The 16,354-nt window shown below is 47.0% G+C and overlaps 1 protein-coding gene across 15 annotated transcripts in view; it reads left to right on the plus strand.

Moving 5' to 3' along the window:
* Nucleotides 1-323: 323 nt before the first annotated feature.
* DNM1 (dynamin 1) overlaps nt 324-16,354 on the plus strand; it is a 64,966-nt gene continuing 48,935 nt past the window's right edge. For 11 of the 15 annotated variants that reach the window (XR_005553963.1, XR_005553965.1, XR_005553964.1 and 8 more), the window contains exons 1-8: nt 608-768; nt 9,487-9,560; nt 9,929-10,078; nt 11,274-11,477; nt 12,137-12,235; nt 14,873-15,033; nt 15,674-15,816; nt 16,015-16,150. Coding sequence is in view for 11 of the 15 variants with exons in the window: in XM_039321607.1 (XP_039177541.1) it covers nt 608-768; nt 9,487-9,560; nt 9,929-10,078; nt 11,274-11,477; nt 12,137-12,235; nt 14,873-15,033; nt 15,674-15,816; nt 16,015-16,150 (1,128 nt within the window). In the remaining 4 variants the exon portion in view is untranslated. Of the gene's footprint in view, nt 769-9,486; nt 9,561-9,928; nt 10,079-11,273; nt 11,478-12,136; nt 12,236-14,872; nt 15,034-15,673; nt 15,817-16,014; nt 16,151-16,354 lie in introns of all 15 variants that reach the window. The other 4 variants (XM_039321598.1, XM_039321605.1, XM_039321600.1 and 1 more) reach the window with 2 other exon arrangements.

Raw genomic sequence — 16,354 nt, forward strand, 5'->3', positions numbered from 1 at the left:
CCTTCCTTCCTTCCTTCCTTCCTTCCTTCCTTCCTTCCTTCCTTTCTTTCTTTCTTTCTTTCTTTCTTTCTTTCTTTCTTTCTTTCTTTCTTTCTTTCTTTCTTTCTTTCTTTCCCTCCCTCCCTCCCTCCCTCCCTTGCTGCCTTTCTTTCTCCCCCCACTGCTGCTACTCCTCCTTTTCCTGGCTGTGGGTGGAGGGGTGGGGCTGTGGGTGGGGGCAATCAGGGCGAGCACTCTTTGGCCCAGAACTACAACCCCCATGATGCTCTCCGGGACCGGGCTCGCGCCTGCCCGCTAGCGGCGGCCGCGGGAACGCGCTCTCACTCTCTCTTTTTCCTCCCAGCTCCGGCGAGCACCCAGGTAGCGGCGGAGGTTGCCAGCCGGGCTGTCTTCCCGCTTGCCGCAGAGCTCCGGGCAGAGGCAGCCGGCTGGGGGGGTCCGGGCGTCCGGCTGGGGCTGGGGGCTTCCTCCGCCGAGCTTCTTCCCAGAAGGGGAAGGGGGCGCGGATCTGCCTCTTCCCCCCCCCGTCGGATGAGCATCCCGGGCTGTCCTTGAGCCAGCCAGCCGCAGACCCCCGAAGACCCCCCCCCGCCGCCGCCTGGCCGTCATGGGGAACCGGGGCATGGAAGACCTGATCCCCCTGGTCAACCGCCTGCAGGATGCCTTCTCCGCCATCGGCCAGAACGCCAACCTGGACCTGCCCCAGATCGCCGTGGTGGGGGGCCAGAGCGCCGGCAAGAGCTCCGTGCTGGAGAATTTCGTGGGGAGGTAAGCCGTGTGGGGGGGGCGCTTGGGCAGGGGTGGGTGGGGGTCTCCCGCTTGCAGAAATTGCTTTCTGCAATTGCTTTCTGGGGTTTTTTGGGGGGGGGAGAGAGAAAGAAGAAGGGGGGGAAAAGCCCTCGGGGAATGCGTCTTTTAAGTGGTGGTGGGCTTAAGGGCTGATTTTCCCTCCCCCTCCCCGAATAACCCCCCCACACCCACACCCACACACGGACACACACCCCGGGATGCTGGGCATTGAGACGCGTCGGGGAGGGGCCGTTTTCTCTCTTCTCCTCTTCCCCCCCCCACCCTCCAAGGGTTCCATCTTTTCCACCCTCCTTCCGATTGACACATTGCAGATGCTTGCGTGGGGAGAGGGGGTGGGTGGGTGGGTTCGCTCGGGGGGAAGCTATAGCCTTCCCCCCCCAAAAAAATAAATGGAGAGGGGGGGCAGGACCGCTTGATAGACAGCTGACGTTCTCCCCTGGATCCGACCGCTAGACAGCCCGTCCGCTGCCATTTCAATAGCTAAAATGCATATTAAATATATAGAGAGACATATATTGAATATATAGAGACATGTATTATATATATGTGTGTGTGTGTGTATGTATGTGTGTGTGTATATATATATATATATATATGTATGTATGTATGTATGTATGTATGTATGTATGTATGTATGTATATATGTATGTATATATGTATATGTATATATATGAGACAAGGCTAGGAAATGGGGCAGGGGGGGCAGTCAGCCTCAGCCCACCCCTCTTCTTCTTCTCCTTCGGAGGGATTTGCCGGGCACGCGCACGGACACACGCACACGGACACACAAACACGCAGGAAAGGAGCCATTTGTTGGGAGCCAGCGGGCTGCGCCGCCGCCGCCGCGCTTACCCGCCTACACGACGTTGTCGCATGAGATTTATCCGTTATAATCCGAAATGCTTTATTTATCTATCTGCAGCGGTGGGGGGGGGAGAAAGCTGGCCGCGTTGTAGCTGCAGGAAAACCTCTTTTCTGTCTGTTTCTGTTTCCTTCCTTTCTTCCTCCCTTCCTTCTTTGCTCCCTCTCTCCCTTCCTTCTCAGAATATTTTCCATATCTTCCTTTTCTCATTTCTATATCTCTTTTTCCTTCCTTCCTTCCCTCCCTCCTTCCTCTCTCCTTCCTTCCTTCCTTCCTTCCTTCCTTCACTCTTCTTCCTTCCTTCCTTCCTTCCTTCCTTCCCAGAATATTTTCCATATCGTCCTTCCTTTCTCTCATCTCTATCTCTTTTTCCTTTCCTTCCTTCCTCTCTCCTCTCCTTCCTTCTTTTCTTCCTTCTCTCTCTTCTTCCTTCCTTCCCAGAATATTTTCCATATCTTCCTTCCTTCTCTCATCTCTATTTTTTTCCTTTCCTTCCTTCCCTCTCTCCCTTCCTTCCTTTCTTCCTTCTCTCTCTTCTTCCTTCCTTCCTTCCTAGAATATTTCCCATACCTTCCTTCTCTCATCTCTATCTCTATCTTTTTCCTTTCCTTCCTTCCTTCCCTCTCTCCCTCCCTCCCTTACTTCTTTCTTTCTTTCTTTCTTTCTTTCTTTCTTTCTTTCTTTCTTTCTTTCTTTCTGCTGCTCCTTCTTTTTCTGGGGGGGTGGGGGTCGTCGGGCAGAGAAATGTTTTGGCCAGAGGGCCATACCTGGTGATGGTGCAAAGTCACTTTACCATGCAGATCCTCCCGCCAAAGGCCGGGCAGAAGGAATATGTCATCTCAAGGATGCACCGAAATATTGCTTTGGGGGGGGGGCGAGGAGGAGCAACAGCTCTGGGAAAGGCCTCCCCCTTTCCCAGTGGCCTCAATGTGTTTTCCCAATCTGGACACCTGTCCCGGTCGCCCCCTCCCTCCATTTGCCAAAATGATGCAATTGAAGAGCATGGATCTCTTAACGGGGGGGGGGGGGAGAGAGAACTGAATGGCAGGTCCCTTCTCTGTTCTCTCCTCCCGCCTCCCCTCTGTTGACAGGTCTCACCTGGACCTGGGCCATGAAGTGGCTGATGCCAGCCAGGCCTCCCCAGATGGAGATGAAGGATGCTAAGAGGCGGGGACAAAAAAAAAAAAACCTCTTGAAAATGTAAACACAAGAACGAGGGAGCTTCTCGCCCTCCAAGTTGGGGTCCTTTCCTCCCCCACCCCACCCCCCATCTTGTCATAAAATGCCAGCAAAATTACGGACCGTAAATGTTGTTTTTTTTTTTTTCATGTGACCTTCATCTCCGTCTCCAGGGAAGCGGGTTTCTCTGCCAGGCTGAGCAGAGGGCTGGCTGCAAAGGCCCAGAGAATGTGTGCTGGGCCCCCTTGGCTCTGGGAGTGCCCAGTGATTCCCCCCTAGAGAAATAGATCTATCAAAACGGGATTTCTAAAGGAAGGAAGGAAGGAAGGAAGGAAGGAAGGAAGGAAGGAAGGAAGGAAGGAAGGAAGGAAGGAAGGAAGGAAGGAGGGAAGGAAGGAAGATGGGATAGAGATGGGAGGGAGGGAGGAAAGAAGAAGATGGGAAGGAAGGAAGGAAGGAAGGAAGGAAGGAAGGAAGGAAGGAAGGAAGGAAGGAGATGGGAGGGAAGGGAAGGGAAGGAAGGAAGGAAATGGGAGGGAAGGAAGGAAGATGGGATAGAGATGGGAGGGAGGGAGGAAAGAAGAAGATGGGAAGGAAGGAAGGAAGGAAGGAAGGAAGGAAGGAAGAAGATGGGAGGGAAGGAAGGAAGATGGGATAGAGATGGGAGGGAGGAAGGAAGGAAGGAAGGAAGGAAGGAAGAAGATGGGAGGGAAGGAAGGAAGATGGGATAGAGATGGGAGGGAGGAAGGAAGGAAGGAAGGAAGGATGGATATGGGACAGAGATGGGAGGAAGGAAGCAAGGAAGATAGAAATATATATATTTGCTGATGCCCAGTTCTTTCTGTCTCCCCCTTAAAATGAGATGATATTATGGGGTTCTTGGTAAAGGATTCCAGATCCAGTCTAGTGTAAGAGCAGAAGGATTTAAAAACAGGATTTGGAGATTTGGGCCAGAGGCAAGATGGCTCTGCCTTTGCGGTGGACCAAAACAACAGAAATCCGAGATGCTTTTTGGCATGCAGGGCTGTGGGGGAAGCAGGGAGCAATTTGTTTTTTGCTTCTTCTTATCTCTTCCTGGATTAATTGGCTGCTGTTCGAGCAGCTTTTTCATTGACAGAGAGAAAACAGGACTTTCACCCCCACGACAAAATGCTGTTGTGTAATCAGCAGCAAAGAGGTTAGAGAGAAAGAAGGATGGAGTGAGTGAGGAAGTCGGTCTTTGGCCTGGTCAAAAATGTCATTAGGAAGGATGGAAGGAAGGATGGAAAGATGGATAGATGGATAGATGGATGGATGGATGGATGGATTGAAGAAAGGAAGGAAGGAAGGAGGGAGATGGGAGGGAGGGAGGAAGGAAGGAAGGAAGGAAGGAAGGAAGGAGATGGGATGGAGGGAGGGAGGGAAGGAAGGAAGGAAATGGAAGGAAGGAAGGAAGGAAGGAAGGAAGGAAGAAGATGGGAGGGAGGGAGGGAAGGAAGGAAGGAGGAAACGAAGGAGAGATTGGAAAAAGGACCTCCTTCCTTCCTTCCTTCCTTCCTTCCTTCCTTCCTTCCTTCCTTCCTTCCTTCCCTCCCTCCTTCCTTCCTCCCCAATTTCCATTCTTTTCAGGCCAATCGATTATTCTATCGTGACAATTTTACTGAATTCCAGTCTGTTTTTCTCGCTCTCCTGTAAGTGACCCTGTGCTCCTTGGGGAAGACGGTAACAGGTCCCGTGAGTGTTTTCTCACAGGCATTCTATCTTCCATGGTCTGAATGGATGCCTTGGGGTGCCAGGGGAGGGGTGGGTGGGCAGTGTGTGACACCCCCCCCTTGGCTCCCCACTCGACTTGATGGTGCCTCAGTTTCCCTGCAGGACGTTTTGGATTTGATTTACCCTTTGAAGCCCGCGCACTTTCTCCGAGGCTGGGCAGATCCGGGTTGTCCTTGACCTATGATGTTTCATTTAGTGACCGTTCAAAGTTACAACAGCACTGAAAAAAATGGCTTTTTTTTTCACACCGACGACCGTCGTAGCATCCCCGTGGTCACGTGATCAAAATTCAAACGCTTGGCCACTGACTTGTATTTATGACGATTCGCAGCGTCCCGGGGGCGGTCACGCGATCCCCTTCGGATGAGTAAGCTCAACGGGAAAGCCGGATTCGCTTAACGACCGCGTGACTAATTGAACAACTGCAGCGATCCACTTAACCGCCGTGAGCAAAACTCACTGAAGAGGCGCCTCGCTTCGCGACGTTGTAAGTCAAGGACTGCCTGTATTTCAGCAAGAAGCACCAAAGAGGCCCATCGCTCAGATGGGAATCGTGTTTAAATACATCGGGAGAACATCGTTAGGAATTGAATTTGTTTTTTTGTTTGCTGAAGCCAGGTTGACGTCAATTTTCCGGATGGCTGTGTTTTCCGAAGTGTAAAATGGAAGCTGAGAGAATTGATTCATGTTTTAAAGCAACCTAGTTGGGTTACTAATACGAGAAACCCAGTTTTGGGGCAAGGCTAGAATTGAGTCTGGAGAGGGGACGTAATGGGATTCCCCCCCCCCAACCACTTTGAAAAGCAATCATTTGGAGAAAAATGCAACGCTTTTTGCTCTAAGGAATCAAAACACTCCTGTTGGGTTCAGCCAAAGTTGCTTCTTTCCTTTTAAAAAATTATCCTGCTGGACTTCGGGGGTCTGAGGCCAGGCAGACAATATTGGTGCAATTCACAAAAACCAGCCAGGGCTTAGCTAAACCTCACGTGCATACGTGCATGTGCAAAGTGCAAAGAAAGAGCAACTACGATGATTAAAGGCCTGGAGACTAAAACATACGAAGAACGGTTGCAGGGTTTGGGAATGGCCAGTCTAGAGAAAAGAAGAACTAGGGGAGACGTGATAGCAATAATCCAGTATTTGAGGGGCCGCCAAAAAGACGAAGGGATGAATTTATTTTCCAACGCTCCAGAGGGCAAGACAAGAAACAATGGATGGAAACAAATCAAAGAGAGAAGCAACCTGGAATGAAGGAGAAACTTCCTGACCATGAGGACAATTAACCAGTGGAACAACCTGCCTCCAGAAGGTGTGGGTGCTTCATCACTGGAAGTTTTTAAGAAGAGACTGGACAATCACTTGTCTGAAATGGTCTAGGGTCTCCTACCTGAGTAGGGGGTTGGACTAGAAGACCTCCAAGGTCCCTTCCAGCTCGACTCTGATTCATGTGTGAATTCAGAGGATTTCCACTGCTGGTTTTATGGCTGAGGATGTTTACTGATGCAGATATGAAGGGAGAGACCCTAGATCAGTGGTTCTCAACCTTTTTAATGCCGCGACCCCCCCCCAACCGGTTGTAAGTCGAGGACTACTCAACCGGTCGTAAGTCGAGGACTACTCAACTGGTGCAGCACCATTTGTAGAATGGGACTTTTGGCGGGCTCAGCAGGGCAGAGACAGCCTGGGCAATTCCTATTGGCTTTTGAAAGCCAATAGAATTAGACTCTATTCAAGAGAGTCTATTCTATTGGCTTTCAAAAGCTAGTAGAATAAAAGGGAGTAGCACAGCTAAGGAAAAGGGGGGAAAAAATGGCAGACTGCATTGTTTGGCGACCCCCGTGAAATGGTCGTTCAACCCCAAATGGAGTCCCGACCCACAGGTTGAGAACCACTGCCCTAGATTCTTGTTTATATGTCTTTCAGCTCTCTTGCTGCAATGCCTTATGGGAAACGGAGTCTTTGCCATGAAGTTCTTGCTTCTAGAAAACAAGGGTAAATCTAGAGCTGGAGGAAAGCTAGATTTAAACCCAAAATCAGAGAACTGAATTCCACTGTTACAAAACCTCTTGTGCACTATTTAGTTTTAAAGTAGATGCAGATATGTAAACGAACCCATCTAGAGAATGGCTAAGTTAATTCCTGGTTAATTGTGATTGAACCATCCCAACCTGGTTGAGGTATGCTAAACCTTAAAAGTTGGTTTGTAAATCCTAACACTTTGAACTCTCAGAACAGGTTAACCCCAAATCCTCAATTTGGCAAAATTTCTCCAGGGTTGACTTTGGCTTATTGCATTCATACCCCCCGCTTTCCACTCCAAAATGGTGCTGAAAGCCGTCAGGAGATATAAAAGAGATAGATTATAATGAAATGCGTCGTTCAGGAAATATAAATGCATAAAAAAGAGAGAGAGAAATTGGAAGCATCGTATTAGCTAAAATCCAGCATGTTTTAAGGCCGGTCAGGTGTCTGAAAAAAGGGCTAAAGAGGAACATCCTGTGGCAAGGAGTTCCATTGATCTTGGAACAAAAATTAAAGAAAATCAGAGTGATATTAGCTAAGAAAGGGAGAGAGGGAGGAAGGAAGGAAGGAAGGAAGGAAGGAAGAAGATGGGAGGGAAGGAAGGAAGGAAAAGAAAGAAAGAAGATGGGAGAAAAGGAAGGAAGGAAAGGAAGGAAAGAGGGAAGGAGGGAGGGAAGGAAGGAAGGAAGGAAGGAAGGAAGGAAGGAAGGAAGGAAGGAAGGAAGGAAGGAAGGAAGGAAGTAAATGAGAAAAACAGATTGAGATTCTGCTTTGCTGTTCTGATTTGATTTTATTTTATTAACCTGCAAAATGGCAATGCTGTGTTAACAGGGTACCAACACTGATCTTCGAATTTCCAGATTTTTCCACCTTTTTCCCCCCTTATTTTTTTGGGGGGGGGTGTCCCTCTGGATGTCTTCCCTTCCCCTAAGAAAAACCAGGAGGGGAGAATAAATGAAAAGGAAGGTGGATAGAATGAAGGACGTGCACCCTTAACCGTTCCTGTAAGGATTGTGGGAATTTCAGCATCTTTTTTTTTCTCCAAAATTTTGCAAGATGGAAGGGGACTCCGCTTTCTCGCCTGAGGTGTGTGTGTGTGTGTGTGTGTGTGTGTGTGTGTGTGTGTGTGTGTGTGCAAATAACCTTCTGATTGCCTGCCAACCATGCCTGGATGGAAGCTGGGCCTTGTTGAGAGGGCCACTCTAGCTAAGTGAAAGCCACCAAGCCAGAAGACCAAAAGGAGGCCAAGAAGTAGATCTTAGACAACAGATTCCCCTGATAGATTGTCCACCTGCAAGGAAGGCTGCTGTCGTGCGCCAAGATTCCCTTTCGGCAGCAATTAAGATCATCCGGTTGTTAGAAGTTTGTCACCCTGGGAAACGCAGGAGACTCCAGCCCTGCATCCAGAGGCCTTGAGATGTGGCTTTTCCCCCTGGCCTCCACAGTTTTTCCTCTTCATCCCGCTGTCATGCGCCAAATGCTCCCACCAGTCTCCTTCGTGACCATCCAACGTTATGGTGAGTCACGGTCAGCTGCCTTCTCCGCCCGGATGATGCGTCCGGAGACGCTGGTGCTGCTGCTGTTGCGTGTTTGCAGAGGCTGGCGGCAAAATGTCATCCTGCACCAGTTGTGCTGCACGCCTCTGTCCGAAATAAACCGAGTTTGGTCTGGCCTGCTTTGATTGGCGTGCGAGTTAAGCCTTCCCTGTTTTTGGGAGCTGTGACAAGTGGCGTCGGAAGGTGCTTCGTGTTGCAATGACTGGCTGGGGAATTGTGGGCGTTGAAGGCCACCTGTCTCCTTTCTTTCTTTCCTTCCTTCCGGGAACGAACCTCCTTTTTACTGAATTTTACTGAATTTCAATCTGTTTTTCTCACTTACTTCCTCCCTTCCTTCCATCCATCCATCCATCTTTCTCTTCTCTCATTTCCTTCCTTTCTTCTTTCCTTCCTTTTCACCTTCCTTCCTTCCCTCCCCTTCTTTCATCTCCCTTCTTTCCATTCTTCCTTCCATTATCTCTTTCCCTCCCCCTCTCCCTCCCTTCCATTATCTATCTATTTCCCTCCCTTCCTTCTTTCTCTCCCTTCTATTATCTCCCTCCCTCCCTTCCATTATCTATCTCCCTCCCTCCCTTCCATCTCTCCTTGCTTCCTTCCTTTCATTCCTCCCTTCTTCCTTCCTCCCTTCCTCCCTCCCTTCCATCCCTCCTTGCTTCTTCCTTCTTTCCTTTCATCCCTCCCTCCTTCCTTCCTTCCTTCCATCCCTCCTTGCTTCTTTCCTTCCTTCCTTTCATCCTTCCTTCCTTCCTCCTTCCCTTCCTTCCTTCCATCCCTCCTTGCTTCTTTCCTTCCTTTCATCCTTCCTTCCTTCCTCCTTCCCTTCCTTCCTTCCATCCCTCCTTGCTTCTTTCCTTCCTTCCTTCCATCCCTCCTTGCTTCTTTCCTTCCTTCCTTTCATCCCTCCCTCCTTCCTTCCTTCCTTCCTTCCTTCCTTCCTTCCTTCCTCCCTCCCTTCCATCCCTCCTTGCTTCTTCCTTCTTTCTTTTCATCCCTCCCTCCTTCCTTCCTTTCTTCTCATGCTGGCCACTGCAGTGGTGGCAGCTAGCATAAACATCCTCTCTCCTGGTTGCCATGGAGACTGGTGATCACTCCCGGGCGATGGAGGAAGAAGAAGCCGCTTGGTGGGGCTGCTGGAAAGGTGGTGCAGAAGATCCGCCAACTGCAGGGTCCAGAAAGCTTTGCAGATGGTGGGAGCAGCCGGCTCTGAGCCCCGGCTGAGAAGCATCTTGACGAGTTTTGCTGCCATCCGGAAACAAAGGACGGAAGGCCAGAGTCTCTGAGTTTGTTTCTTCCTTTTCATTGCAGGGACTTCTTGCCCCGCGGATCCGGGATTGTGACCCGACGCCCCTTGGTTCTGCAACTGGTTAACGCCACAACTGGTATGTGAGTTTGTTTTGGATCCTCCCTCTTCACCAGGACACCAACTTTTCAGGTCCAGGGTGGGAAAGCAGAGCTGTGGGGGGGGGGTGTATGATCTGGTGTGAGTGTTACTCCAAAGCTTTGTCCACAAGGAGAAAAAAAGGGGGCAAAAAGGAGGATATTCCAGAGAGTAGAACATAGTAGTTGTCCCTCTCCAAGTTGACAATCAACCTGAATCACGTTGGCCAAGTAAACATCAAGGTCTTGATTTAAGATCTCGCCATCCGTGAGCTGTGATCCCTTTTTTTTTTTTGAGTTGCCACTTTTTCTGGTCTTCTCCCTGGCCTGTCCTCCTAACCATCTTCTAACCATCTCCTTCCTGCTCTAGAATATGGAGAATTTCTACACTGCAAAGGGAAGATATTTACGGACTTTGAGGAGATCCGTATGGAGATCGAAGCCGAGACCGACAGAGTCACCGGCTCTAACAAGGGGATCTCCTCCGTCCCCATCAATCTGAGAGTTTATTCTCCTAACGGTAAATCACAAAGAGTGCCAAGAATGAGGAGTAGAACTATATAACTCCGCTTTGCTTTTTCAAATTTTATTGGTTTTCTAATATGACATTCACATCTTTGAAAAGCAACGTGGCGGCTGGTAGTAGTAATTCAATTACATACAACTAGCGTTAGTACAGATTTCAAATTGCTACCCTAAACATTTCCTCTCTTTTTCCCTTCACATATATATACTGTCTATTTGTAGATTTAAAACAAGTTTTATTCTATCAATCACATACAAAATAACTTTTTCACATATATCGATAGTATTTTTGTTTTAGTTGTTTTAGCATACAATCTTTTTAGACAATCGATGACCTAATCAATTTTTCCAGTTTTAATTTCCACTAACATTTCAATTGAACGTTTAATATTTATCATTCCCAAGATTTTTTTTTAAATAATTTTTTATTTCTTATTTTTCCAAACTCTCCCCCATACATATACCGTGATATTTATCAGATGTTAACATACATTCTTTTTACATTCATATATAACATACTTTTAATAAAATGAAATAAATACATACACATGACTTTTGGTGTTGCTCGCCCATTTCCCCTTTCACTGTATCCACACTCCTTCTTCTCTACCTTCTTTCTCCCTTTCTTCTCTTCCCTACTTCCTTCTTCTTCCTTTACTCTTTACTCTTTTCTCTCTCCTCTCCTTTCGTCCCTCTCATCCCTCTTCAGATATAATTCAGGGGTAATGTCCGAGCAACTCCTCTCTCCAAATTTCCCTACCTGTATTATATACAATAAGATTCAATTTTCTCTTACATTAATACTTCTATTAGTAATTTTTAATATACCTCCAATTCCTCTGTCACCATTCCTCACAAGATGTAATATTCAAAATACACATCTTATCTGTTTAACTTCTCACCCTCTATATCAACAAATTTATAATACGGTCCTGCCATATCTACAACCCTGCTTTGGGTGAGGGTGGAAAGTTCTAGGATTTTGAGGTGGAAACAAAGCTTACGGGGAAAGGAACCTACAATTGAAGCTTCCAATGATACAGCTGGCTTCGTGCGGCATTTTTAATTCTTCATTCCCCATCCCCGCCTTGACAGGAAGTTCTTCTCCTGGAGGTTCCTTTCAAGCTTCACGCAGTGGTCCATCCATGAGTCCTTCTGCGTCTTGTCATCTCCTTCTCTTCTCTCTTTAGTCCTATGTCTGACCCTGGTGGACCTTCCTGGAATGACCAAAGTCCCAGTTGGAGACCAGCCAGCAGACATTGAATTCCAGATCCGAGAGATGCTGATGCAGTTTGTCACCAAAGAAAACTGCCTTCTCCTTGCCGTGTCGCCAGCCAACAGCGATCTGGCCAACTCGGATGCTCTTAAGATCGCAAAGGAAGTTGACCCTCAAGGTGAGGACTACCTTTAGGTTTTTGGCCTCGGGTCTATCGGTTTCTGCAAGCCGGTTTCTTTTTGCCACCTGAACGATGGATTATTACAAAGGGATCCAGAAATAAGAATAAAAGAGGTTGGATAGGGGTAACAGGATGCTTTCTATTCTATTCTATTCTATTCTATTCTATTCTATTCTATTCTATTCTATTCTATTCTATTCTATTCTATTCTATTCTATTCTTATTCTATTCTATTCTACAGTCTTCTATTCTACAATCTATTCTATTCTATTATTTCTTATTCTATTCTATTCTATTCTATTCTATTCTATTCTATTCTATTCTATTCTATTCTCTTGCAAACATTTCACGACCCAACTAGGTAACATCATCAGTGCTAGAAGGGAGAGGAGGAGGAGGAGGAGGAGGTGGTGGTGGAGAACTGAACGATCCTTGGTGCTCTCTGAGCTTGGATGTTCTCTTGCAGACATTTCACGACCCAACTAGGTAACATCATCACTGCTAGCTGGGGATAGTGCTAATCCTGAGGCTAGACCTTGGCTTTCTTCTTAAAGGGAAAGTCTAGGCTTTAGGGTGGAATAACTCCACCCAACGCACCACCCATAGCTCTCTTCTTAGTCATTCACAAGTTGTCTGCTTTGCTTGTGACCTAACAGGCCAACGTACCATTGGAGTCATCACCAAGTTGGACCTGATGGATGAAGGAACTGATGCGCGGGACATTCTGGAGAACAAGCTGCTTCCATTAAGGAGAGGTAAAGAAGCTCCTTTCCTGAGCCTTGCTCTCTTTTGGAGCCCCATGAATGTCTTGACCCCACGTCTTAGCAAGGCTATCGCTCTCCATGGAGAGAAGTTCCTCTTTGGCTCAAGGAAGGATTTAGATGCAACCCCTCTAATGCCTGGCTGAGGAATTCTGGGAGTTGAAGTCCACCAATCATCAAAGGGTCCTAGTTCCCTCACGCTGGCTGAGGAATTCTGGGAATTGAAGTCCACAAGTCATCAAAGGGTCCTAGTTCCCTCACGCTGGCTGAGCAATTCTGGGAGTTGGAAGTCCACACGTCATCAAAGGGCCAGATTGGAAGACCCCTGTGTTAGACACATGTCTGTTAAGTGAATCTAGCTTCTCCTATTGGCTTTGCTTGCCAAAAGGTCACAGAAGGGGATCACAGGACCCTAGGACCCTGCAACTGTCATAAATATGAGTCAGTTGCCAAGCATCTGAACTTTGATCAGGTGACCGCGGGAATGCCACAAGGATCATAAGTGTGAACATCAGTCATAAGTCCCCATTTTCAATGCCGTTGTGACTTTGAATGGTCGCTAAAGAAAGTGTTGTAAATTGAGAACTACTTGTAAAAAAAAAAGTGGGGTTTTTTTTAGCCCATGTTATCATTACAGTAGCATCTAGGTGGGTAACATCAAGAAAAGAAAAAAAACCTTCATTGGGATGATCCGATTTAAAATATTGGTCCCGAATCCTCAACCTCTATTCATTTTCTCTGCTGAATCTGGCTGAAAACTTCCTTTTTTTTCTGTTCTTCCTCCCAAACATGATAATTCCAGCTTGTAAAAATCAGATTCTCCAGATTCCACGGAGAATTCGCCCCACCAAGCTTGTCAAATTCCTTTCCACTTATGTCTCTCTCTCTCTCTCTCTCTCTCTCTCTCTCTCTCTCTCTCTCTCTCTCTCTCTCTCTCTCTCTCTCTCTGTATAAAAGATGGAGAGTTAAGTCATTTCTTCTTAGATATCTCATTCTTTTATACTGTCCATTTCTAAGGACCTGGGAATTCCCTGGTTTTCTTTTGAGGGAGGAAACCATGTTCTCATTTTGCCTGGTAGAATCAAGGCTCAGGGAATGGAGCAGAATTTGCTGGATGGCTTCGGTCTTGATTCTTTGATATATCCTAACAGGAAGGAAATGATTTCCGAGACATCCTGTCCATTGTTTAACGAAAATAAGAGGGGAAACACAGACAATTGTGCGGCCTCAAATTCCAGTAACAAATACTCCTCTTTTCTGCCCAGCCTTCCTGCTGCTAGTGTTCATATAACCTTAGCGCCCGATTTATTCTGATTTATTAGATTTATGCAAATTGGGAGGTGGCCCAAAGATGTTGTACTTTTTACTGCAGTGTTGAGAACATGACACCTAAAAACTAGTGCTGGAGAGATTCAAGCTTGAGTGAGATGGGCGGCAAATAAATTTGATCAACAACTGAGCACTATCGGCATTGACAAAATCCCCATCGGTCAATTGCAGAAGGCAGCTTTCTTTGGAATAGCTTACATCCTGTGTGGAGACTTTTAATCCCGTCAAATATCCACATCTGTCTTTGGAGATTCTCTGTCATCCAGGTCATGGTTGTCCCAAAGGTGCTTTTTCAAGAGGCAACTGGACTTTCTTGTTTTTCTTTGAAGAGGATGGTGGGGGAATTGAAGGATTTATAAGCTCCAAGTGGCCTCAACAACTCTCTAAAGGAATGCAAATGACCAGCAGTCTGCAAGGAGTATAAATCCTTCCATTTCCCCACCATCCAGTCAGAGCTGAAGAAGCTTCTTGCATGAGAAGTGAAATGTCTTCAAAGAAAAAAAAACACAAGGAAGTCCAGTTGCCTCTGAAAAAGCACCTTTGGGAGATCCACAATTGTCCCAGGTCTTTGGGAAAGATTCAATAGATAGTCACAAATACTAAATCCAGTCTGAACATCTGGTTGACTATGACAAATAATATTTTGATGATGATAATAACAACATCATTTCTTAGGCCCTTCTCTGTTTTGTAATTTTGGAAGTAGCATTTCCAGGTGTTCTTAGAATAGAATAGAGCTGGAAGGGACCTTCTCTTGCTCAAGCAAGAGAACCTATACCATCTCAGACAAGTGACTGTCTAGTCTCTTCTTAAAAACCACCAGTAATGGAGCATCCACGATTTCTGGAGGCAAGCTGTTCCACTGGTTAAATGTCCTCACTGTTAGGAAGTTTCTTCTTAATTCTCCTTTGTTCAGTTTCCAACCATTGTTTCTTGTCCTGTCCTCTGGTGCTTTGGTGAATAACGTGACCCCCTCTTCTTTGTGGCAGCCCCTCAAATACTGAAACACTGCTATCATGTCCCCCCAGTCCTTCTTTTCTCTAGATTAGCCAAACCCAAGTCCCGCAGCCATTCTTCGTATGTTTTAGCCTCCAGGCCTTGGATCATCTTAGTTGCTCTTCTCTGAATTTTTTCCAAAGTCTCAACATCTTTTTTGTGATAGGGTGACCAAAATTGGCTGCAGTATTCCAGGTGTGGCCTTACTAGGGTTTTATAAAGCGGTACTAATACCTCGCGTGATCTTGATTCTATGCCTCTGTTTAATCTGCTGTTCGTCCTCTGATGTCTGGTGTCCGTTCGTAGGTTACATCGGGGTGGTGAACCGCAGCCAGAAGGACATCGATGGGAAGAAGGACATTCAGGCTGCTTTAGCGGCCGAACGCAAGTTCTTCCTCTCCCACCCGGCGTACCGGCACATGGCAGACCGTATGGGGACTCCCTACCTGCAGAAAATTTTGAATCAGGTAACTTTACCTGCAGAGCTGCTGAGTCATATAAATCTGCCCACTGGATTCACTGTCCTCAATTTACAACTATTCAAAGTTATGACAGATACCGTGGCAGATAGATAGATAGATAGATAGATAGATAGATAGATAGATAGATGGATGGATGGATGGATGGATGGATGGATGGATGGATGGATGGATGGATGGATGGATGGAAAGAAACAAGACACAGAGAGATAGCAATAGCACTTAGACTAATATACCGCTTCACAGTGCTTTATAGTCCCCTCCAAGCGGTCTACAGAGTCAGCCTCTTTGCCCTCAACAATCTGGGTCCCCATTTTACTGACCTCAGAAGGATGGAAGGCTGAGTCAACCTTCAGCCGGTCAGGATCAAACTGCCAAACTGCTGGCAGCCAGCAGTCAGCAGAAGCAGTCTGCAGTCCTGGACTCTAACCACTGCGCCACCAGGGCTCACAGTGACTAACGTAATGACCACGGAGTTCACTTAGTGTGACGTTTGCGTAGCAACCACTGCCGAAAAGGTCTAAGCTGATCAAGAGCTGCCCAAAGTGTGAAGCTACCGATAGAAGGAAGAGCATTAAAAATATGATTTGGCTCAAGTTTTGATCCCCATTTTGCCTCTGTTGTGCAGCAACTGACCAATCACATCCGCGACACTCTCCCAGGCCTGAGGAACAAGCTCCAGAGTCAGCTGCTGTCTATTGAGAAGGAAGTAGAAGAATACAAGACCTTCCGCCCGGACGATCCAGCCCGGAAGACCAAAGCTTTGCTCCAGTAAGTCCTACATTGTAGCGGTACGTGGGAAGACGGGACTAAGTAGGAACTTTGTAGGTCAAACAATCAAGGATGTTCCATAAAAGTTCCAGCAGCCCAGATGATGCCCTCAAAGCAGAAGGTCCTTCCATGTTCTTGGAAGCCAGAGCAGATATTTCCACCATAACAATCTCTCTCTCTCTCTCTCTCCACCTCCAGGATGGTTCAGCAGTTTGCTGTGGACTTTGAGAAGCGCATCGAAGGTTCTGGAGATCAGATCGATACCTATGAACTCTCTGGTGGTGCTCGGATCAATCGCATCTTTCACGAACGATTCCCATTTGAGCTTGTGAAGGTAAAACTCAGCCACCGTTGACTGTTGAGGCACTTATCCTCATATCTTGATGTCCTTCTTTCCTCATATCTTGACTTCCTTCTTAATCCATATCTGCCAGGTTGAGGGCCTCTGTCTGAAGACCTAAAACATAGACCTGTAAGTCCAGAACTTCTAGGTTCTAACTCAAGACAGCGCTACACAACCGTGTTTTCTGTTTTGATG

The sequence above is a fragment of the Crotalus tigris genome, unplaced genomic scaffold, assembly GCF_016545835.1.
Source record: "Crotalus tigris isolate CLP2741 ecotype Arizona unplaced genomic scaffold, ASM1654583v1 scf7180000023746.1698619, whole genome shotgun sequence".
Classification (NCBI taxonomy): domain Eukaryota; kingdom Metazoa; phylum Chordata; class Lepidosauria; order Squamata; family Viperidae; genus Crotalus; species Crotalus tigris.